General features: G+C 41.6%; 1 protein-coding gene across 3 annotated transcripts in view; it reads right to left on the reverse strand.

The window, feature by feature from the left end:
- LOC116332107 (pleckstrin homology domain-containing family A member 5-like) overlaps window positions 1-24,603 on the reverse strand; it is a 206,549-nt gene that overhangs the window by 12,245 nt on the left and 169,701 nt on the right. Inside the window, exons 15-25 of one of the 3 annotated variants that reach the window (XM_039601253.1) lie at window positions 24,410-24,529; window positions 16,237-16,290; window positions 11,226-11,306; window positions 7,307-7,369; window positions 7,141-7,221; window positions 6,909-7,061; window positions 5,500-5,601; window positions 5,311-5,417; window positions 4,357-4,405; window positions 2,278-2,407; window positions 370-491 (exon numbers count right to left, since the gene is read on the reverse strand). In XM_039601253.1, the coding sequence (XP_039457187.1) occupies window positions 370-491; window positions 2,278-2,407; window positions 4,357-4,405; window positions 5,311-5,417; window positions 5,500-5,601; window positions 6,909-7,061; window positions 7,141-7,221; window positions 7,307-7,369; window positions 11,226-11,306; window positions 16,237-16,290; window positions 24,410-24,529 (1,062 nt within the window). Of the gene's footprint in view, window positions 1-369; window positions 492-2,277; window positions 2,408-4,356; window positions 4,406-5,308; window positions 5,418-5,499; window positions 5,602-6,908; window positions 7,062-7,140; window positions 7,222-7,306; window positions 7,370-11,225; window positions 11,307-16,236; window positions 16,291-24,409; window positions 24,530-24,603 lie in introns of all 3 variants that reach the window. The other 2 variants (XM_039601249.1, XM_031754966.2) reach the window with 2 other exon arrangements.

The following is a 24,603-nucleotide window of genomic DNA, read 5'->3' on the forward strand; positions in this document are numbered from 1 at the left end:
TGTCTCCAGCCTTGGTGGTGCTGTTCTCATATTGTTCCCCTTCTACTGAGAGTACACCTTGGCTGGTTTCGTGGAGAACAGCTGGTTTATTCTTCTGGTGTACCTCAAGCGGCTGGCCAAGGCTGTGAGTCGTTGCTTGGCAGTTTCCAAGGCCTCAGGTATGGACAGCTTCCTGTACTTCTTAGGCACCTTCTTATATCTATCTATATCTATATCGCTAATATCTCTCTCTCTCTCGCTATTGTGGTTATTTACGAGTGGTCAGTAAAAGACTGCTTCATTTCCTATTATGTGGTCTGAATAAATGCGTCAGACATGACTTGCCCTCTTAGTGCAACAGATTTACCATACTATAAAGGTGAAACTTACAGATCTGGATTCAGGTTTCTTGGTCTTCCTCAGGGTAACGTAGGAGGCAATAGTGGAGGACTCGGCAGGGCTCATTGGGGATTTGGTCCTGGGGGGGATGACACCCACTCGGTACGGGGACACTGTTGGAGAGACAGCCAGAAAATGCTCTCACTTACACATTAATGAAAAACAACTAAAAGGACTAAAAACAATACATAGGCCACATGTTTTAACTGAGGCAAGTTAGTATGAGGCCCCAGTGTTACAAACACAGATGTGAGAGAAACATTCTATCCAGTAGGGCTGATGAAGGCCTGAAAAGGTCAAAGGACAAAGCCTCACCTGTGGCCAGTAAACACTTTCTACATTCAGTGGCCATTGAATGACATCTTCTAAAACTTGATGAATTGATTAAATAATATAAGACAACCCAGATCTGTCTTTACTATTAATACCCTTATTTTAACAGATACATTCCCTGGCCAAAAAAACATCGCCACCAAAAAAACTCTAATTCGTTGGACTGCCTTTAGCTTTGATTACGGCATGCATCTGCTGTGGCATTGTTTCGATAAGCTTCTGCAATGTCACAACATTTATTTCCATCCAGTGTTGCATTAATTTGTCACCAAGAACTTGCATTGATGATGGTAGAGTCTGACGGCTGTGCAAAGCCTTCTCCAGCACATCCCAAAGAGTCTCAATGGGGTTAAGGTCTGAACTCTGTGGTGGCCAATACATGTGTGTGAAAATGATGTCTCATGCTCCCAGAACCACTCTTTCACAGTTTGAGCCCGATGAATCCTGGCATTGTCACCTTGGAATATGCCCGTGCCATCAGAGAAGAAAAAACCCATTGATGGGATAACCTGGTCATTCAGTATAGTCAGGGAGTCAGCTGACCTCCTCCTTGGAGCACATACTGTTGCTGAACCTCGACCTGACCAACTGCAGCAACCCCAGATCATAGCACTGGCCCCACAGGCTTGTACAGTAGGCACCAGGCATGATGGGTGCATCACTTCATCTCCCTCTCTTCTTACCCTGATGTGCCGAATCACTCTAGAACAGGGTAAGTCTGGACTCATCAGACCACATGACCTTCATTGCTCCAGAGTCTTTATGCTTGCTAGCAAACTGAAGCCTTTTTCCCGGTTTGCCTCACTGATTAGTGGTTTTCTTATGGCTACACAGCTGTTCAGTCCCAATACCTTGAGCTTCCCATTGTGTGTGTGGAAATGCTCTTACATCCCCTATTAAACATAGCCCTGAGTTCTACTGTTGTTTTTCATCGATTTGATTTCACCAAACGTTCAATCGATTGCCGATCACAATCATTCAGGATTTTTTTCCGGCCACACTTCTTCCTCGAAGACGATGGGTCCCCACTATCCTTCCACTTTTTAATAATACGTTGGACAGTTCTTAACCCAATTTTAGTAGTTTCTGCAGTCTCCTTGGATGTTTCCTCTGCTTTATGTGTACCAATGATTTGACCCTTCTGAAACACTCTGTTTTCCACGTCCACGAGATGTGTCTTTCGACATGGTTGTTTATGAAACGGGAAGCAACTCATTGCACCAGTTGGGGTTGAATAACTTGTTGCAGCTGAAAGATAATCGCCCATGCACTAATTGTCCAATAGGAGGCTCGAACCTATTTGCTTAGTTAAATCCAGCGGGCGACTTTTACAATAAGTGTGGCTTGTGGCAGGGCTGCAGGGGTCAGCGCGCCGGAGGGACCCGCGCAGCCCGAGCTGGACGTCAGCGCTCCAAACCCACTGCTCCACCCCCCCTGCAGCCGAGCCATAAGCCACACCCCGTCACAATGTATTTTCCCAAACGCTAGATTCTTTAAAGCACAGTAAAAACAGTGCAGCGAGAATGAGGGTAACACTGAGAGTCACACACTGATTAATAAATGCACCTTTGGATGATGCGCTGTCTTTACTTTCAGTCTCAGCCTTGTCCTTCTCTTCACCATTGGCCTCGTCCACTTCCTCGTTCACCGTGGTCAGCTCGGGCTCGCTCTTATATAGCCGGTAATCTGGAGCTTGCTTTGAGTGCAATGGGAAGGAAATCTCAGGATAAGAATACATTCATACACACGTTGTTCAGCATCAGTCAGGCACACATAACACTGATATGAATTACATGTATTTGAACTTGTTGAGGAACAGATGCACATGAATTTATTCTTTAGGATGGGGTCTGGAAATAAAAGGGGAGAGATGGCTGAGAACACTGAATCCTGTGAAATGAGGAGCTCGGGTGCAGTGGCTCGGTGTACTGAAGTGTGCCAGTCACAGCAAACTGAGGATGTTGGGGGAGCGGCTGATATGGTCGGGAGAGGGTGGGGCATGAACGCATTCAGCGATTCTTACACTGTGTGCTCCATTCCTGGTGCCGGTTTTGCGGTCTTCAGGACGATAAGTGTGGGAGGGCATAGGGCCACCACGGTGTGAGTGGTGGGGGGGCACTTGAGGGGGGCGGTCTGATGAGTCGTAGTACTGGGGGAGAGGCGGGCGGGGGGGTACGCTGTTGCCCTCCTTGGGAGGACTTAGTGGCTGAGTGACTGCCTGTAGACAGTTAACACAACGGGGCTCATTCCAAAGAAAGGACAGCACTCCTATCATGATGTAAAAATGCCCTCCTCGTCACTAAGAACACTCACACTTAGCCTGACTGAACCAGTTTCTGCAAAGTGGGATGAAGACACCTCGGCTTGTGCTGAAAATACTCAAATATCACTCTGACTCAAAATGTGTTCTTCTCTTCTCAGACTGGCTGTTATGAGTGCATTCACAATGACAAAAACACAAACTACACTATAAGTATGTTATTAATGGAACATATCAGTGTTAGCGGTAAACACGCATCCTAAAGACAAAGGGGAGAACCTGACATTACATGTAAAGAGCTACGGTAAGTGTCAAATATCTGGTTCCTAAACCGTGAGACGGGACAGCGCAGGACTTTAGTTTTAGTTTTTAAAGTTCAACTGTTCACTCTGTCTGCTTCTCCCCATCGAGCAGATAATCTACAGTACAGCGGTCCCTCGTTTATTGCGGGAGTTACGTTCTAAAAATAACCCGCGATAGGTGAAATCTGCGAAGTAGCCAACTTTATTTTTTACAATTATTATAGATGTTTTAAGGCTGTAAAACCCCTCACTACATGCTTTATACACTTTTCTCAGACAGCCAAGAACACTTTCACTCATTTCTCTCTTGTTTAAACACAAAGTTCAAACCTTCGTAGAAAAATAAGCCCAGTATTACAGAATGAAACCAAAGACACCTGCAGGTGACGACGTTTCATTGACGTTGTGTTTGTTGGAGAAAACTTACAAACATACAGTACAGCACTTCAGAGTCACACTGCTAGCACTGAAGATTTATGTAAATTTGACAAGCTGAACACATTCTGTACTGTACAGGAGACACAGCACGAGATTGATTGACAGTGGTCTACAGCCAATCAGGACGCAGAACACAATGTGCTGTAAAAAAAAAAAAAAAGAAAAAAGAAAGAAAGAAAAGCATGCACACAAAAAAAAAATCTGTGAAACAGCGAGGCCACGAAAGGTGAACCGTGTTATAGCGAGGGACCGCTGTAACTGAAGACTCTAAAGCTAAACTCACCAGCATCATGGAAAGTATCTGTGGAAACGGAAACTGCCTCCAACCTGAAAAACTATGAAAACAGCTGAGAGAGCGGATTTCTACAGAGAACTGAACTTAACTCAAACATCGACCTGCCCAGTATGAAACCTTTAAGCTACACAATTTCTATTCAGCTACAAAACAACAGACATAGCAAAGCCATCACACACACTCCTGCTGAACAATTTGACTACGTGCTTCATGCTAACTCTTCAGCTGGAGCTCAAGCAAAGCCATCTTAGTTGGGCTAGAAAGACGCCAGAAATCTTTGAACTGAAGTCAAAACAAACTAAACTAAAACAGAATCAGGTGACAGGGGGGTAATGTGCACACTGCCGTACCTCATTCTTCTGCTGAATGGAGAGCGGCTTTGAACCAAGAAAACCTATTACACAGACAGAATTTGGAGAAAAGAGACAGAAGTGAACAAGTTTGCAATCACTGAAGATACATGAATGCATCAGGTCCCGCTGCAAAATGAAGTACCACATCTTCCTCACAGGAGGATTCATCTTCCAGGTATCCAACACTTTGTAATGCACAGAAAATACAAGATAGATTTACTGACAGGCCAAAGCAGAATATTAACATTGTAGATTTAACACACACACACACGAAACATGATAACCAGAAGGCTAAAGACACGATATCACAGAATCACAAAAAATAGTCTATAACAAGGACCCTATGCAGAAAACAGACACACAGGTCCACCGTGTCCATTTCACGCTTTGTGTGTGTGTGTGAAATGGACACGCATGCAGAAGCAATGACAGCAAAGACATTATTAACATGTTTACATGTATATTAAAAACAGCAGCTAGGCTTTCAGGATCACCAGGTCTCACAGTGTGTCAGTATATTGTTGGCAGAGCCGTGTAATGACACACTGTCAATCTATAAATTTCGCTAAAACATGGAAACATAAAACTAGAAACTACAACAGGGGACCAAATGTAACCGACGGTGACTTTCTAAAAGATAAGAGACAACCAAATGAAGGCCGTAACCTGACGACTGATTGAAACGCTGCAATGAGCAAAGCTGCAAAAACAAATCAAATGTACATTTTGACACATAGAAGCAAAACGTGGTGAAGCAGCTGCTTTTTCTTTAAACCTCCGGCAGGATCAAGATTTGGTTTTGTTCAAAGAGACTGACCGTGGCGTGTTTACAAGAACTGTTTAGAACCATGAAATCGTATCCAAGACATCAGACACACGTAAGACGTCACACGCATGCAAGCAAGAACGTAAGAATGTGACTGGTGGAGGTGCTGAGGGAAGGCCTCACTGCTATTTGTGCTCCGCTGGGGTTTGTTCTTGGACAGCGCCTCCATCACATCCTGGATCCTCCACAGCTCTTTCTGGATCTGAATGTGCCGCTGACTTGGAGGCTCTGTCTGAAGACACACAGAGACACACATCCAAATATTCTGTTCAAAGTTAACCACTGTGTAAAATAAGAGTGTGTGTGTGTGCTACCTGTGGGCTGCCCAGGGCCTCCAGCTGTTCCAGTAGGTTGGATTTGGCCAGAGTAACATCTGCTTCCAGTAGGTCGTACTCCCTCCAGGAGCACTCTAGCTCCTGAAACAGGACACCAACAGCAGTCTGTTTGTGTTTATCTGTGTGTGTTTTCTTTCCTGTGTCTCCTCTTTTAAGTTCAGGAAAGTTTGCCCTCTTTTTCGTCTGTCAGGTTTCCATGGCATTTCTGTGAGTTCCCCCGGTACATCAGTCCTATTAAACCAACAGACACAAGACCAGAGACCCCGAAATCTGCAGCCGAGCAAAGACTGAACTGGTGCTTGTTCGTGAAACGACTTCCTGCACTATGAAGTGGATTCCCATCCACTAGGGCGATCGTGGCTCAAGAGTTGGGAGTTCGCCTTGTAATCGGAAGGTTGCCGGTTCGAGCCCCGGCTTGGGGGCGTTCTCAGTCGTTGTGTCCTTGGGCAAGACACTTCACTCGTTGCCTACTGGTGGTGGTCAGAGGGCCCGGTGGCGCCAGTGTCAGTGCGCCCCAGGGTGGCTGTGGCTGCAATGTAGCTTACCATCACCAGTGTGCGAATGTGTGTGTGAATGGGTGAATGACTGGATATGTAAAATGCTTTGGGGTCCTTAGGGACTAGTAAAGCGCTATATAAATACAGGCCATTTACCATCTACTATCAGTCTTAGACTGGCTGCATAGGATATGCAGGGTATGGTTTAGAGGATGGGTACTTTAGAGCCACGATCCAGTGGGTGACCACTCACACTGTAGCTACAGTAGATCTATCCTTTATAGAGAATTTAGGAGCTTGGTGCTTATTTGATTTAAAATGCAGATATATAACTGTCACCTGATTCTGTTTCCTTCACTGTTGTTCACATCAAAGCTGTCACAAACACATAAACACAGTGGAAGCGACACCGCTATGGAAACAAAGGCTTCGGCTGGCGTTGCTCTAAATGCTGGTGTTCTTGGAGTGGAAAGGAGGCTTTCCCAGTACTGTGACTGGTCAAAGAACAAAACATTTTCTTACTCTGTAATCATCAGGAAACGCATAGTATTATTGTAGTAAAGAAATGTATATTTGGGTTTGTATATTCTGGTGTTTATCAAGGAAATCAAATGAAGAGTAAAAGCTAATTAATAACCTTACCAGCATGTATCACAGTAACGCCAGTAAGGACCTCGATTTTAGCCAAAACAGTAAAAGCTGATTTTTATTTTCCATAAGGAGTATAGCTGTTGTTCCACTGTGGGACACTCAACAAATATTCAGTAGCAAGTCATTCAACTGCGACTTTGTTCAATATGTAATCAAATATTCCATAAAACTGTGGCTGCTTTTCCATGGATAAATGTTCCTACGTGTCGGGTGGTGATGTGTGAGAGTATGCATGCTCACAGTGCTGACTCGGGACAGCTCCCTGCAGGTGCTGAGCAGGCCATTTTGCAGCACGTCTCTCTGTTGGACCAGGCTCTGTGTGGCTGCAGCATTTGAGTCACTCTGTTCACTCAGCTCCTGACTGGCAGACAGCAGCGCTGTCTCCAGAGTGTGCTGCCACACAACACACAAATACTTATTACTGCATATCTGCAAAGAGAGCAACACACATGCACAGAGTACACAGCTGTACCTTCTCTCTGTGTAGCTGCTGCAGTTTCTCCTCCTGCATCCTCACTGCTTTGTCCTGCTCACACAGTCTGCTCAGCTTGGTCTAACACAGCCACACAAACATGCCCATCAGTAAATGTGTCTTTGAAACGTGTCAATCATTTCACTGAGAGCTGCAGCTGTCTTACATCTATGTCAGCCTCCTCTGGGCGCTGGATGAAGGAGCTGTCTTTGTAGTCATCTGAACTCGTCTGAAGAATAGAAACAATCAGAGATGGACACTAAGGGGCAACACAACACATCTAGTACAACGGAGAGCTCCAGGTCAGTTTTTCAAAAAATGTTAAGAAATGTCACAGAATGCATTCACTTCCCATTAAAACAAAGGGATTACTCCTCTACTTGTTATACACTACCAGTCAAAAGTTTGGACTCGCATTATAGATACAAAGTGACATCAGATATATGAAGTAAGATATATGGAATCATGTAGCAAAGGAAAAACTGATAAACAACTCTAAATATGTTTTATATTTTTGTTTTCTGTAAGTAGCCGCCCTTTGCTTTGTTGACAGCGCTACAAACCCTCGGCCTTCTCTCAGTGAGTTTCATGATGTCGTCACCTGAAATGGTTTCACCTCACAGGTGTGCCTGTCAGGGTTCATTTGTGGCCTTCTTAATGGGGTTGGGGTCATCAGGTGTGTTGTGCAGAAGTCAGGTTGCTACACAGACAACTGTTAGAATTCATATTATAGCAAGAACCAATCAGCTAAGTAAAGAGAAACAACAGTCCATCATTACTTTAAGAACTGAAGATCAGTCAGTCGGAAAACTGCTAAAACTTTGAATGAGTCCCCAAGTGCAGTCGCAAAAACCATCAAGACACTGTCTCACATGAGGACACCTCAGGAAAGGAAGACCAAGAGTCCCCTCTGCTGCTGAGGACACATTCATCCGAGTCACCAGCCTCAGAAATCACAAGTTAACAGCAGCTCAGATTAGAGATAAGTCTAAATCTGAGATCTTTGGTTCCAATTGACGTGTCTTTGTGTGATGCAGAAAAGGTGAACGGAAGGCCTCCACAGTCACCTGACCTAAACCCAATGGAGATGTTTTGGGATGAGATGGACCGCAGAGTGAAGTTAAAGGACCAACAAGTGCTCAGCACCTCTGGGAACTCCTTCAAGACTGTTGGAAACCATTTTAGGTGACGACCTCATGAAGCTCATGGAGAGAACGCCAAGAGTGTGCGAAGCAGGAATCAAAGGGTGGCTATTATGAAGAATCTAAGATATACAAGATGTTTTGAGTTATTTCACACTTCTTTGTTTCCTACATAATTCCATGTGTGTTCATTCGTAGTTTGATGTCTTCAGTGAGAATCTGCAATATAAATATTCATGAAAATAAAAAAAAACATGCAATGAGAAGGCATGTCCAAACTTTTGACTGTGTTTTAATTTAATCCCACATGATATAAATTGTGTCAGGATTTGTTTTTCCTGAATACAGTGAGCAAAAATTCTTCATATTACACTTTGTGGTGTTTATTACAAGAGCATGAAATGATGAAGTGATGATGGGATATTGTTGATATTAACTAATCCTGCTTGAAGCTGCTTACCCAGATGTTACCTCGGCTGCTGTGGATAATATTAGAAAGTACAAACACACATCGACGGCGTAGCTTCAGCAAACTATTATATGCTGATAAACAAACTCTTACATTTTGCCTCCTACACTTTAGTCTGATTTGCGGCAATGAGGTTGTGCTCTACCAACAAGCAAACCTTTTTAAGGCAACTTTTTGGTGGAATCAGTCTGAAACAACTGTCCCAGAAAATGACTGGTCTTCACTGTACAAAGCATACAAAAGATGGATGTACCCTCTGGGCATTAAAGCACAGACTTGTTTTCTGTCCTACAGGGCAGACTCCTGTGGCAGACGTCTATGGAGTGCTTGTAACATGTCCTCACTAAACACATCCCCATGAGATTTACTATCAAATCTTATTCAACACAACACAGCGTTCCTTCAGTAACTTACTGTGTGATTTAACATTCACCATAATCACCATGTAGCTGAACACAAGAGTAGACAATGCACCAGCGAAGGATCTGAGTGCTCCAGTAGAACCAGTCCATGTCCCATTTACCTAAATGTGTCCTCCACTGCTGCGGACTTCAAAGAATGTGATACAGTGTAAGCCACACTGCTACAGAAAGGCTGATGATCATTTGATCCAGCTTCACATTGTAACTGGACACTTTAACATGTAATGGATTAGAAAAAATGCCTAACAAATAAATGTCTTAGACATGTGTTAGGTAACAAAAGGGAACAGCCCATGAGTCATCTCTTTCCTGCTTCACACTGAAAATAAAACATTCTCTTAAAGTTAAGAAGTCTCTTAGAAGTTTAAAAAACAACAAAAACCTCACCTAATATCACCTGTAAAGCTCACTGACTAACATTTTCTACCTGTCTGTTTAATTTGTGCATAAACACAAATGTAAAATTACCAATCTGTGGTCTCAGGGAAAGCTTAAGTGTGTTGAAAACATTCCTGCTCTAATGATCTCTGCTGCTGTCACTGCAGTTCTACAGTGCAGTGGTTTATAAATTCACTTAGCAAGCAAATGGCTGCTAGTTCCTTTGGGGGTGCATCAAAAAGGGCATGTGCCAAATCAAACATGTTGTGGTCTTGTGACAAGGGAAAATTTGAAGGTACCTTTAACTGTGTGCAGAGTAAAAGCGTGATTCCCAGATTACGAGAGATTCTATTTTTAGTGACTAATGAGTGTTCCCACAAAGTTGGGAGCATGAAATGTTCAGCATAGAAAAACCAAAATCTCTCAATTCCCTGAAGCATGAAGAGTGCCTTTCACTGGAACCAAGTCCTCAGAAATAACCCCACGCCATAATCCCCCCTCCACCAAACTTGGCACAATGCAGTCAGACAAGTACAGTTCTCCTGACAACAACCAAACCCAGACTCGTTCATTGGATTGCCAAATGTAGAAGCATGTTTCATCACTCCAGAGAGCACATCTCCACTGCTCTAGAGTACAGCAGGAGTGTGCTTTACACCACTGACACTTTGAATGGTGCTTGAATGATGTAAGGCTTGAATGCAGCTGCTTGGTCACAGGAACCCACAGGAAGTTCTCTGTGCTCTGCTCTCTAGCTAATCTGAAGTTTGGAGGTCTGTGGAGGTTGACTCAGCAGAAAGCTGGCAGCCTCTGTGCACTATGTCTCGATGCATGCTCAATCATCCAGGCCCCATCCTATCACGGTACTAAACTGGACTTCACTGAGCTCCTGAAAGCAACTATGCATGCCTTGGTGCTTGACTTTATAAGCCTGTGGCAATTAAAATGATTATACATGAATTCAGCGGTTTGGATGGGTTAGTGAAGACTTTTGGCAATATAGAGCAGTTCCAGCTTATAACTCAACCTAAAACATGGACTGTCCTTTTTAGTTTTCCAAAAACCAAAACCTGTAATACTAACACATTAAACCAGTCAAGCATTTCCAAAGTAAACTTCAACAATAAACACTGCTGTGTGACGGGAGACTCCATCGCTCTGACAGTCATTGCAGCCACAAATCATGCTCAGTTCTAGTTGCATAAAGAAAGGAAAGCAGTGAAATGAGATGTGCAGGAAACAAAAAGAACGTCATATACACTTCAAACATTGCAATAGGTGACACATAGGAAGGATCACTGTGGAACAACTGACAGATGAACCAACTGACTGCATCCAAAACATGATAACGAGGTTAACAGTGGAGGGGATGATGTGGATAGAAAACTACTGGAAACATCTGGCTTGAGTCTGTTCCACTTCATTCAAAAATATAGAGTTCCGCAAGAAATAACTTGGACGTATTTATCAGCAGCAATAATGTCATAAATGCATATTCCTCTAAATGTTTGATATTTCACGTTGAGAGGGGATTTTTCACTTTAAAAATGAATAAATAAATGACTTGTTGAACAAAAGATAAACCCAATGTTGACTGCGGTACTTAAATGATGACCAACATGTCCCTAACAGAGATGCCTGCACAGTGACTCAAGCCAGAACCTAAGACCTTACTTGCTGGTAGAGTTGTGGCCTTGGTGCAGAGTTCTCAATCATAGTGTGAATCATGAAGATTAGAGGCTCATTCTCCTTCGTCTAGCAGAGCGCCATGGAGAAAGAGGATACAGTGATTTAATAACACAGCTATAACTGTTGCTGGAGGACGAAATACTGTTTAATAACTGATTTGTAAACAAAAACTGGAAGACAAAAAGTAGGATAAACACACCTGTGACAGTTTAGTGTTCTCTCACTCCATCTCTCAATGACCAATCTTATTCTAAACCTTCCTGATCAATCCTAACGCTCACCTCAAATCTATAATAACCTACAAAGAAACATCAGGTCATGTATACAACCAAAGAGCAATATTTATAATATTTTAATTTCTCCAAGGAGGTGCTTTTGGATTTTTGGATGTAATTAAAAAAACAATACAAGTCTTCATTGATTCAATGATTTCTAGGTATGACCAAGGACCATATGATATTTATCCCAGGTGAGGTACTGCAGTTTTCCCATAGGATTGATCTAGTCACAGATTTAATGCACATACACTATGTTGCCAAAAGCATCTGCTTGCTTGCGTTCACAGGCATATGAACTTGAGTGACTTCCCATTCTGAATCCATAGGGTTAAATATTTCTCTATTTCATCTTAAAAGAGTTCTATCAGGTTGAGATCAGGACTCTTCAATTAATCTCTTCCATAACAAGCTCGCTCACTAATGTCTCTATGGACCGTACTTTGTGCACTGGTTTGCAGTTATATTGGAACTGGAATCCCCAAACTGATCCCACAAAGCTGGGAACATGAAATTGTCCAAAGGTTTTGGTGAAAAAGCAGCTGAACTCCTCAAAAAAAAAAAAAGAAAAAGAAAAAGAAAAAAAGCCAACTTATATACCCCATCTTACAAACTTTACAATTGGTAAATGCAGTCAGGCAAATATCGCTCTCCCCCATCGGACTGCCAGACGGACAAGTGTGATTCAGCACTCAACGGTGCACATCTCCACTGCATCTGACGCTTTACATTGCACTCGGTAATATAAGGCTTGGATGCAGCTACTCGGCTATGGAAACCAATTACATGAAGGTTTCTAGACACTGTTCTTCAGCTAATCTGAAGGTCGGAGGTCTGTAGTGACTGACTCTGCAGAACATTGGTCATCTCTGCACACTACGTGCCTCAGCACCCGCTGACCCTACTCTTTGATTTTATCTAGCCTCTACTTTGTTACTGAGTTTCTGTGACTTCTAATCATTTTCACTTTGTTCCAATAGCCCTAACAGTTGAGTGAGGAGTATTTAGCAGCAAGGAAATTTCACAACTGTACTGGGTGCACTGGTGGCATGATATCACGGTACCATGATGGAATTCACTGAGCTCCTTACACCAACCCATTCTCAAGTAGTCTGCATGCCTATGAGCTTAATCTTTACACCCCTTTGGCCTCGAAAGTGATTGGAACATTTGAATTTGTGTGTGTAAATACTTTTGGCAATATAGTGTAGGGTTTTAAAATTCTAATGTTAAACAAAAAGACCCGTACAATGAACATCAACTTGCAAAGACAATGAAGATCAGTTTGCTTCGAATTTCAGCAGCATGAAAGTAAGGACATGTTATACACCAGCAGTCCCCAACATAGAGCTGGGCGATATAAGATTTTTTCATATCACGATATGTTTTTTTCATTTCAGGCGGTAACGATATATATCACGATATAAGCCAAATAACTATATTTGTAAGATTTAAATGTGCTGTTGCTCACAAGTAAAATGTGAAATAATCAGCAGCTTGTCTTGATTTTAATATTTATTTCCCATAATAAGTTCAACAGGGCAGATGTACTTAAGGAACATGAGAATTTTTCAGATAAATAAAGGCAAATATTGCAAACTACACAAAAGGCAGCCGCTAAAGCGTTTAAGTTTCAAAATAGAACAAACAAAACAGACAAAACTAAATTGTCAATTCCACTTAGAAACAAAATATTAATTCTGAAAATAAATCTTAGTTTGTTTTACAGAAGAACAGACAAAATTGACTAACTTTTGTCAATATCAAATAAACTGAGAACTAAAAGGAAATTTTCAATCTCTCCTTGTTGTATAGCTTTCTTAACTTTCTGAATCCTTTATCATCTGCAACTGAAAATAGTTGTGGATGATCACTATACCTTTCTAATGTCACGTTGTTGTCCCTGGCTCTCTTTCTCTCTCTCTCTCTCCCTCCCGTTCTGTTCCTGTGCTACTGCGACTGTAACTACCGCCCCCTCTGCTCAGCGCAAAGCACAAGGCTCGCGCGCGGAGTGAAGCGGAAAAAAAGTGCGAGAGAGAGGGTGAGAGAAAGAAAGAAAAAAACCCACGGCTCGCGATAAGGAGCCGGCTCGCGATAAGGAGCCGGCTCGCGTCGTTCACGTCAAGCCATTTCGTTCGCGACCGACACATCACTACGAAACAGTGTTGCCAACTCCTCAGTAAGGAAAATCGCTATTGGTTGTTCTAAAAGTCGCTAGAAGTCGCTAAATGACGTCATCGCCTAATTTGCATAATTGGTCATGCTAATATAATTGTAACCTATGTTGTTGGAGAGAGAAATAACATCGTGGAAGAGACATAAAGTGAGTAAAAAACGTCCTAAATGCATTTAGTTTATTTAGAACTACAAATTAAATTTCTTTTAGCAATTATTGTTTTTTTTTTAATGTCACAATTCCAACCCTGCTCCTTTACCCGGGCTTGGACCGGCAAAAGTGATCCGAAATAGGCACTCTGGTGGAGTTACTTTGTGTGTGTGTTTATAAGTAATTTTAAACCTTGTGATCCACAAAACAGCATAAGAGTAAAAGAGTAAAAGAAGAACTGACTGTGTTACAGCACCCGCTGCTTGTTGAGAGTAAAAGCGATACGCGCTTTCACGTCTTTTTCTAGCGACTTTTTTAAGAAAAAAAGTCGCTAGGGGGTCTGAAAACTCGCTAAATATAGCGACAAAGTCGCTAAGTTGGCAACACTGCTACGAAACACACTTTCCTCCGTTACCAGCGGCTGGCTGCTTCCCAAACAAATACACATGCGCGGCTTGGCACTTGTGCTGTACGTAACAAGTCACGTGACGTGATGCTGCGGCTGTGATTGGTTCGGCTCTGCGCTACTTAATTTGGATTGGCTGTTCTTCTTTTCTTTTCTTTTTTTAAGAGAGCAAGAGAGAGAGATGAGGTCTATCGCAATAGTTTAATTTTTCTATCGAGAAAAATTTATTTCGCAATACATATCGTTATCGTTTTATCGCCCAGCTCTACCCCAACATATTTTTTACGCCACAGACTGGTTTATGTCCGACACTCCGGTCTTTAAGTCTGACGTCATTAGCTGTGCCTGGGCCCAAACGCCGCTGCAGCTCCCAAGAGTGACAAACTGTCTAAATTCTTTCATCGTTAATAAAATGGCAATTAAAACTGAGAGAGGCCGACAGTGATCACTGACTGCTTTTAGGGGTATGTTAAGATTAAATAGAACAACATACAAAGTATTAAAACATGTTTAAAACACAGCCTTAATAAACACAGAGGCCGGTTCATCAGGTCATCACTTAAAGACCGGATATTTTCACGGACCGGCCTTTAACGTGTCGCATATAAATACAGCAAAATAAAACCAGTACCGGTACCAAAAAAAGAAGATTTATTCATAACACACGTGAAAAGACCCAGAGTTAACGATACAAAGCGCTAAAAACCCTGAAAACCATACATTTCACACCCGAGCCTCAACTCTTGTGGCCTGGTACCAAACGATTCAAGGACCGGTACCGGTCCATGGCCCGGGGGTTGGGGACCGCTGTTATACACAGTGTATAAGACTTTTTAGAGGCCATGATGCAAAGCACCTGCCCATAAAGCTTTCCAGGGTCCATTAACTTCTGTATTAGATGTTATACTCTTTACATTTCTATCTAAACGTAAAATTTCATGTAGTTTCATGTTAAATAGTCGTGTAGACAATTCAGACTCTGATATGGTTTCCCTCTCTTTCTTTTCTTTTTTCTTTATGCTTTTATAAACTATGGTGTGAGGCAAAGATAAAGGCAGAGAATAACTGTAAGAAAACTGAAAATAACTCCCTTCCACAAAGACTATGTTTTCACAGAAGGACATGACCTTTTCAGCACTGAGCAGTCCTGTTCAATAATAGAGGGAAGGCTAGTCCTACCAAACAGGCTGAAAATAAACAGCACATTTAGATGCCTGATCCTGGTATGACATGTGCAACCTGCCAACAGATTTTGTTTTCCCAGCAATTAGTCCAGAAGGATGAGCATGCTGAAGAAGAAGAATGTGCTCAGAGATGTCAACGTCCTGAAAATAAACTACAAAAGCAGATCTTAAATAGCCCACTGTGTGCAGGTCATCAAAAAACATAAAACCTGGTGATAAATATCACTACAGGTTCAGACTTTTTTTTAAAGATCCAACTGAAATCTGGAATCAAAGTAAATAATGATAATCCAACATAACTGCGTCACAGTAAGAAAGTGCTTCTTACAAGGAATAAGTTAACAGTAGTGTAGTGTTTATAATGTAATGTAGTGTTTATAGCTTCACAAACTGCTGATTCAAACAAGTAGCTGCATTATAATATAGACTTCATACTCATATATGATTCGCAACCAGTTTCAAGTCTTTGCAAGTTGAGCTTCAAACTTCATACATACTTAATGTCACTGAACCCAACAGCTATCTACAAATTAGCCCACACAACAAAGCAAAAGTGAGCAAAAGTGCCACAAATGCTGCAGTAAGTTTGCAATTTCAGCTTCAGAATGAAAGATTCTGAATAAACATGCAAAGAAATAAAGCAGAAATAGAGAATAAAATAAATAATTGTAAATGTGTGTACATTTACAGAAAACTTTCTAGAAACAAGCAAATGTTCTCTTCCAGTAAGTGAAAACTGGATGTGGGTTCCCATGACTCACAAAATGTTTTATTTGATTTAAGACAAGAGGAGCAGAGTGCTCACCTGACTTTCCAGGTATATAAGGTTCCTCTGGAGATGATGGAAGAGAACATCAGTCTTCAGCAGCCAAGAAGGAAGGAGAGAAGAAATAGGAAAAGTTTGGTAGACACATTAGTAGTGAGGCAAAAGCAGGAAAGGAAAAGACAAAGTTAGAGAAGAAGAGTTAACAAAAACGGAAGAGAGAGAGAGAATGACTACAAAGAATTTGAATATTAACCTCAGTTTATGTATAATCATCCCTAAATAGCATTATGGCTTCGTTGCAATGATCAGAGTAAGAATTTAATAATAGTTGGTAATGAGTAATCAGTAAAAATATCACTCAACATAATCTGTATGAATCTGTTTGCTACATGATAGAGCAGTCACTCTGTTTGAACACGGCTCCAGATCGGCAGGATTTCAGTGCAGATGTAACGGTCGTGACTCTGAATTCGGTGAAACACTGCACAAACATCACCGAGGTCTATATTACACGCATTTTTGTAAAAACTTGGAGTTGCAGTTTGTCAGGAGCATTCCGGACATTTTCTTTAACTTTCACATGGTTGTGAAATTTGTTCTACTGGAACATCTGGAGGCATGTGCATGGGCGAGATGGCAGCTGGGTTCCCCTTTATACCAACTCACAGAGCATTTTCATTCTTCACCACCTGACTTACTTGTTGGAATTGGCAGTCCAACTCCATCCTTTTCAAACTTAAACTTTTGGTTATTTGAAAAACTGGATGAGATCCAGTGCCACATTAAATCAGGCTGTGGCTTTGCTTTTGTACGCATACTCTCTAAATTTTAAATAGGTCTTGACCTCACCTGCCCAGTAACAAGGTGACAGTGATGTAAAAATGTAAAAGTCACATTTTATTGTCTTTGGTTTTTAGAGCTTTCACTTATTTATTCTGGTCCCAATCAGCTGATGAATTTGTAAACTTTCACACAAGGAAAAATTCACGCGAACTCCAAGCAAACCAAAATGCGACACTACAAACCACGTGGGAATGCCACCAGCCTATTAATCAACCAAAGACCCAGACAGACTTTTAATTCATTTGAAAGCCTGATGCTTAGCCTCGTCCACCCCAGCTGTAAAACTCAGAAACCAGTCTTACTTGTTATCATCTATCGTCCACCTGGGCCTTACACAGAGTTTCTCTCTGATTTCTCAGACTTTTTATCTGATTTAGTGCTCAGCTCAGATAAAATAATTATTGTGGGTGATTTTAACATCCATGTAGATGCTAAAAATGACAGCCTCAACATGGCATTTAATCTGTTATTAGACTCAATTGGCTTCTCTCAAAATGTAAAAAGAACCCACCCACCACTTTAATCACACTCTAGATCTTGTTTTAACATATGGCATAGAAACTGAACATTTAACAGTGTTTCCTGAAAACCCTCTGCTGTCTGATCATTTCCTGATAACATTTACAATAATTGATTACACAGCAGTGGAGAGTAGACTTTATCACAGTAGATGTCTTTCTGAAAGTGCTGTAACTAAGTTTAAGAATATAATCCACCCACTGTTATCATCTTCAATGCCCTGTACCAACATAGAGCAGAGCAGCTATCTGAACGCTACTCCAACAGAGGTCGATTATCTTGTTAATAATTTTACCTCCTCACTACGCATGCGACTCTGGATACTGTAGCTCCTGTGAAAACTAAGGCCTCAAATCCAAGTACCTGACTCCGTGGTATAATTCTCAAACACGTAGCCTAAAGCAGATAACTCGTAAGCTGGAGAGGAAATGGCGTGTCACAAATTTAGAGGATCATCATTTAGCCTGGAGAAATAGTTTGCTACTTTATAAGAAAGCCCTCCATAAAGCCAGAACATCTTACTATTCGTCACTGATTGAAGAAAATAAGAAAACCCCAGGTTTCTCTTCAGCACTGTAGCCAGGCTGACAAACAGTCAGAGCTCTACTGAGCCAACAATCCCTTTAACGTTAACTAGTAATGACTTCATGAACTTCTTCACAAATAAAATTTTTATCATTAGAGAAAAATTACCAATAATCATCCCACAGATGTAATATTATCTACAGCTACTTTTAGTACCATCGATGTTAAGTTAGACTCTTTTCTCCAATTGATCTTTCTGAGTTAACTTCAATAATTACTTCCTCCAAACCATCAACGTGTCTTTTAGACCCCATTCCTACAAAACTGCTCAAAGAAGTCCTGCCATTAATTAATGCTTCGATCTTAAATATGATCAACCTATCTCTAATAATCGGCAATGTACCACAGGCCTTCAAGGTGGCTGTAGTTAAACCTTTACTTAAAAAGCATCTCTAGACCCAGCTGTCTTAGCTAATTATAGGCCAATCTCCAACCTTCCTTTCATATCAAACATCCTTGAAAGAGTAGTTGTCAAACAGCTAACAGATCATCTGCAGAGGAATGGCTTATTTGAAGAGTTTCAGTCAGGTTTCAGAGCTCATCACAGCACAGAAACAGCTTTAGTGAAGGTTACAAATGATCTTCTTATGGCCTCTGACAGTGGACTCATCTCTGTGCTTGTCCTGCTAGACCTCAGTGCAGCGTTCGATACTGTCGACCATAATATCCTATTAGAGCGATTAGAACATGCTGTAGGTATTACAGGTACTGTACTGCAGTGGTTTGTATCATATCTATCTAATAGACTCCAGTTTGTACATGTAAATGGAGAGTCCTCTTCACACACTAAGGTCAATTATGGTGTTCCACAGGGTTCAGTGCTAGGACCAATTCTGTTTACATTATACATGCTTCCCTTAGGCAGCATCATTAGAAGACATAGCATAAATTTTCACTGCTATGCAGATGACACGCAGCTCTATCTGTCCATGAAGCCAGGTAACACACACCAATTAGTTAAACTGCAGGAATGTCTTAAAGACATAAAGACCTGGATGGCCGCTAACTTTCTGCTTCTTAATTCAGATCAAACTGAGGTTATTGTACTCGGCCCTGAAAATCTTAGAAATATGGTATCTAAGCAGAGTCTTACTCTGGATGGCATTACCTTGGCCTCCAGTAACACTGTGAGGAACGTTGGAGTCATTTTTGACCAGGACATGTCCTTCAACGCACATATTAAACAAATATGTAAGACTGCTTTCTTCCATTTGTGCAACATCTCTAAAATTAGAAATATCCTGTCTCAGAGTGACGCTGAAAAACTAGTTCATGCATTTATTACTTCCAGGCTGGACTACTGTAATTCTTTATTATCAGGATGTCCTAAAAACTCCCTGAAAAGCCTTCAGTTAATCCAAAATGCTGCAGCAAGAGTCCTGACAGGGACTAGAAAGAGAGAGCAGATTTCTCCTGTTTTGGCTTCCCTTCATTGGCTTCCTGTTAAATCCAGAATTGAATTCAAAATCCTGCTCCTCACATACAAGGTCTTAAATAATCAGGCCCCATCTTATCTTAATGACCTTGTAGTACCATATCACCCTATTAGAGCACTTCGCTCTCACACTGCAGGCCTACTTGTTGTTCCTAGAGTATTTAAAAGTAGAATGGGAGGCAGAGCCTTCAGTTTTCAGGCCCCTCTTCTGTGGAACCAGCTTCCAGTTTGGATTCAGGAGACAGACACTATCTCTACTTTCAAGATTAGGCTTCAAACTTTCCTTTTTGCTAAAGCATATAGTTAGGGCTGGACCAGGTGACCCTGAATCCTCCCTTAGTTATGCTGCAATAGACGTGAGGCTGCCGGGATTCCCATGATGCATTGAGTTTTTCCTTTCCAGTCACCTTTCTCACTCACTATGTGTTAACAGACCTCTCTGCATCGAATCATATCTGTTATTAATCTCTGTCTCTCTTCCACAGCATGTCTTTATCCTGTCTTCCTTCTCTCACCCCAACAGGGCGCAGCAGATGGCCCCGCCCCTCCCTGAGCCTGGTTCTGCCGGAGGTTTCTTCCTGTTAAAAGGGAGTTTTTCCTTCCCACTGTCGCCAAAGTGCTTGCTCATAGGGGGTCATATGATTGTTGGGTTTTTCTCTGTATTTATTATTGTGCGATCTACTGTACAATATAAAGCGCCTTGAGGCGACTTTTGTTGTGATTTAGCGCTATATAAATAAAATTGAATTGAATTGAATTGAATTGAATTGAATGTTCAGCCCACTCATTGGCCAGATATGTCTGGGGCGGGAGCAACAAAAGTAAACACAGGAAGAAGGTGCCGTGTTCTGGACTGTTGGAGAACACAAAGCATTTATGTACATTTGCCGTGATCTATAGTACTTTCCTGCACTGAGAATACAAAGCATATTTGGCTACGGGTCGTTTTTAGCTCAAACTTATAATTTGGTTCACTTGGTGTTTTGTTCAGATCACATTCGCACCATAAATGCACCACTCTGGAGTTCATTTGGGACCGTACCGAGAGCATGTCTTCCAAAGCGTCTTGGTGTGGTTGTTCTGGTCCACAACCCAGTGCCATTTCTGTGTTCACACTTGCACAAACCAATTGCAGCAGGGAAAACGAACCAGAGCTCGATTTAAACCGAATAAACACAAACTCGCTCAGCAAACTGTCTGCATAAGTCATTAAATTAACGCATATTATAATCTGACATCTATTTTTGTCATGTTCCTGGGTCCGCTCTCCAAATGTTTGTGGCTTTCTAGTGTTTGTTTCGATATTCCATGCTCATTCCTGATGTGTTTAATGTTTCATGTGTTCTTCCTTAAACTTCTGCTCTCGTAGACTGAGTTTAGCATTTCCAGTGTTTTTTGGTTTAGTTTCTTAGTCTTAGCCAGTTCCTGCTTGTGTTGTGTTCATCTTTATGTCTCTGTGTCAGTTCTAGCTCCGTTTTCCCTTTCTGTCCGTGTTCTGTACTTCCCATCTTATTTTTGCTCGTCCTTCGGCTTGCGTGCCTTGTGGTTAGTTAAGTTCTGTCCGGCTGTCACTTCAGCACTCCAGTGTCCCACAGCCCTAGTGTGTGTTTTAGCGTCTGTGGATACCCACACTTGATGAATTAATGACTTGTCTTTAGTTTATCACAGTCTGCGTTGTGGGGCCTCACTCGCATCCTGTACAGTTTTATAGTTTGAAACGCTTGAGCTCACGCACCGCAGTAAGTTCAGGCCCACAAACTAAATTCACGGCCTGACGGTGGAATATCTGTCACGCCACACGCAGCGTGGAATAACTTTCTTGATCTTCAATACATAAAAGAAGACAGATAAAACATAACATACTGATGGGCTCAAAGCAGAACTCGTCATGCACGTATCGTGTGACCATCACAGCTAAATATTTACCGTTTTAAAAACTAAAACAAAGTATTCCTCTGTATTTGAATTAAGAAGGGATTATGTTACTGAATGTTTAAACGTGAATTCTTTATGTTAAGAATAACAAAGAAAATGTAATGAAATTATTTACTGATTTTAAAGTTTAGACTTTGTGTTAAACCATGTAAGTCAGATAGATGAGGTGGACATCGGATGATTACGTCGACAACTTCATTAGACGACCAAAATGTGAAGCTGTGACGTCCGTTGAAGGAAGGTGGAGGACGGGTGAGCAGGTATAATGTGGGGTGTAAAAGAGATTCGAGGGTCTTCCTTTAGCCTCTGTGCGATGAGCAGTTCAGAACATTGGATCTAAAGAGTCACTGTTTAATCTTCCCACAGAGACGCTAGAGGGGGAACCAAAGTCCAACCTGTGAACCCGTGAATCGACTTAGGGATTTTGTCTTTTCATCTGCTCATTTTTGCCGTGTTAGATGGTCGAAATGACCCCATCACACTTCGACTGAATGCTGCTTTGCTGTTGGGTGATTATCATGGGGATAAGTGTATCTTTGGGCCTAGTTGTGCTCATCCTTTCTTCAAGCTCTCCTCACCAAAGATAAGAACAAAGTCAGCATTAGCTCAGAGTAGGTTAGTTAGATAAGTATTCAAGTGATTTGATGATTGTTTTGTGATTTTTACTATTTGATTTTGTTTGTTTGCTTCGTCTCCTGCTGAACGCATCATTCAATCAGAGCTCCCTGACCTGCTGTCTATCTACACCAAGCGGTGCAAGTCCAAAGCTAGGAAGATTATGATGGACCTCTCCCATCCCAACAATGGACTTTTCTCACTGTTGAGGTCTGGGAAGCGCTTCCGCTCCCTTAAGGCCAAAACAGAGAGAATGAGGAGGAGCTTCTTCCCCCAGGCTATTCGGGCCCTGAACCAGGTGTAGGACTGGACTCTCACACACATCACATTAACACACGCACCACCACACATTTCCTATAATTTATAATCTTTATAATCTCTTTCTGCTATTTGCACATTTTTTACTGTAAATTTCTAAGTTAATTTGTAAATTTGTAGTAACCTGTAAATTGTAAATACTGTAAAACTTTTTTTCTGTCATTTAATGGTCGGGCATTGTACAGCTACAAGCATTTCACCCCTATGTCATACTGTGTATGGTTGTGTGTGTGTGACAAATAAAATTTGAATTTGAATTTGAACTTCTTTGATAAAATTTCCTGCAATTAAAGTCTAAATTGTGGAAATTGACCTTTTAACCTTTTGTGAAATAGTAACGGTAATAGTCTGAGCATTATTCTTTATTCCTGTAAATAGCTCGTACAGGCTGCCCTGGCATTCAAAAATAACCTTTCCTTGGAGCCTGCTGTCAAGGCTACTAAAATAATCCCAGAAATTACAAGTGCCACGATCCATGGGGGAGCTACAGGTGGAACTGATAGGGTTTGGCTATTCGAGTTTTCTTTTCTTTTCTTTTCTGGAGGGAAGACACCTGGATGATTTGGAGGTAGTTAGGACTGGGCGAGTCCCCGACCCACATCAGCTCCAGAACCCTGCCTTATGTACCAGGTAAGACTCATAGGATCAGGGATTAGAATTCTTTATCCGAGAGCCATAATCAACTTCCCGCATAGTGGTTTTTTTTTTTACGGATCGACACATGTTGATCTGATTTAAGACAACAAATATCACATTGCTCGATGCATCAGGTCTATTGCATCCATGCATTCTGCTTCTGCCCCACAGACAGGAGTAGTACCCTCTTTGCAAAGTGTTAAATAAAGCCTGTAAATTGATGCACCAACCTTCACCATCCAAAATACAAACCCGTCCACCATTAATGCCACAACAATACTCTACAGTGACACTGTTTCTTTGTGTTTAAATAAAAAGTAGTAAGCATAGAGTTCTCTTTAATGTACTGAGATAGTAGTTTAGTTTGGTTAAAAGATTTGTTCAGGAAATCATTCACTGGTTGCACAAAGCTTAAACTACTAATTGCCACTCAGTGAACTGGATTACAGACAAAATGTGTGTTTTATGTTCAGTGGATCAAAGAAGTCAGCAGACATTCATCGCTCATAACTTGTTTTAACTTTGCAACCTTTATCTTTTCAACTAATCATATAGATCCCAGGAAACGGGGGAAATGTGGTTAATATTTTAAAATAAACACTAATACTGTGAAAGGATATATATATATAACCAAACTGCTGCTCCTCTATTAGCCACTTTTGAGTAGTTACAAAAGTTAGTCAATTCCCATAGATTTCCATGTTAAAATTCCAAACTTGACAGTTTCCTAGAAAAATAGTTTGATTCCCTGTGGACAGTTTTCCCTTTCATAAGAACTGTGCGGTGGGTAAATTCTTTTCCACCTCATCCTTTTGGATACTGGTTGTGCTTAAAGTTAGGGAGGTGAGTCAATATAGCCAGCTGATTGCCGTCTAATTCCATGAACATGAAGACCAAGTTTGAGGGACCTCAAGAAACAATTTTGAATTATTTGACAGTCAGTATCTTATGAGTCTGCTAATTAGCACCAACTGGCATTTGTGTCTACGTGCAGCTCGCCAATCTTAGCGGAGAACTTGGAACTGTCGTCTTTTGTCAAAATATGGTCACTTTTTGCAACAAAGAAGCCGTGGTTACAGGATAACACCGAGCCATCAAGATGCCAAATCCAAATGATGGAGGTGACATCTTTTACATACAGTCTATGATTTAAACCAAAACACGAGGTTTTTCCAAACCGAGCAGACACGACGTCTAAACCAGACACAAGTAAATGAATAGCGGTCCTCCTGCAGATACACACAAATGCACACAGTATGTGTTTTGACTGCTTGGCTGGGAAAGCACAAATACGTGCATGCACAAACACATACACTCAGAGCTGACCTTTGCGTTGTGCCCTTCCATACCAACGGCCATTAGCTGAGCTACTGTGTGTTCCCGCAGGCTGTTGAGCTCCGCCTGCTGCCGGCGAAGCTTGATGAGCAGCAGTGTCAGCTCCTCCGGCTGCACAGAGCAACACACAGAGGAGAACCACTGCAATGGATTTCTGGCAGAATACTCATTTGCTAGAACAAATT

This window comes from Oreochromis aureus, linkage group 17 (assembly GCF_013358895.1).
Source record: "Oreochromis aureus strain Israel breed Guangdong linkage group 17, ZZ_aureus, whole genome shotgun sequence".
Classification (NCBI taxonomy): domain Eukaryota; kingdom Metazoa; phylum Chordata; class Actinopteri; order Cichliformes; family Cichlidae; genus Oreochromis; species Oreochromis aureus.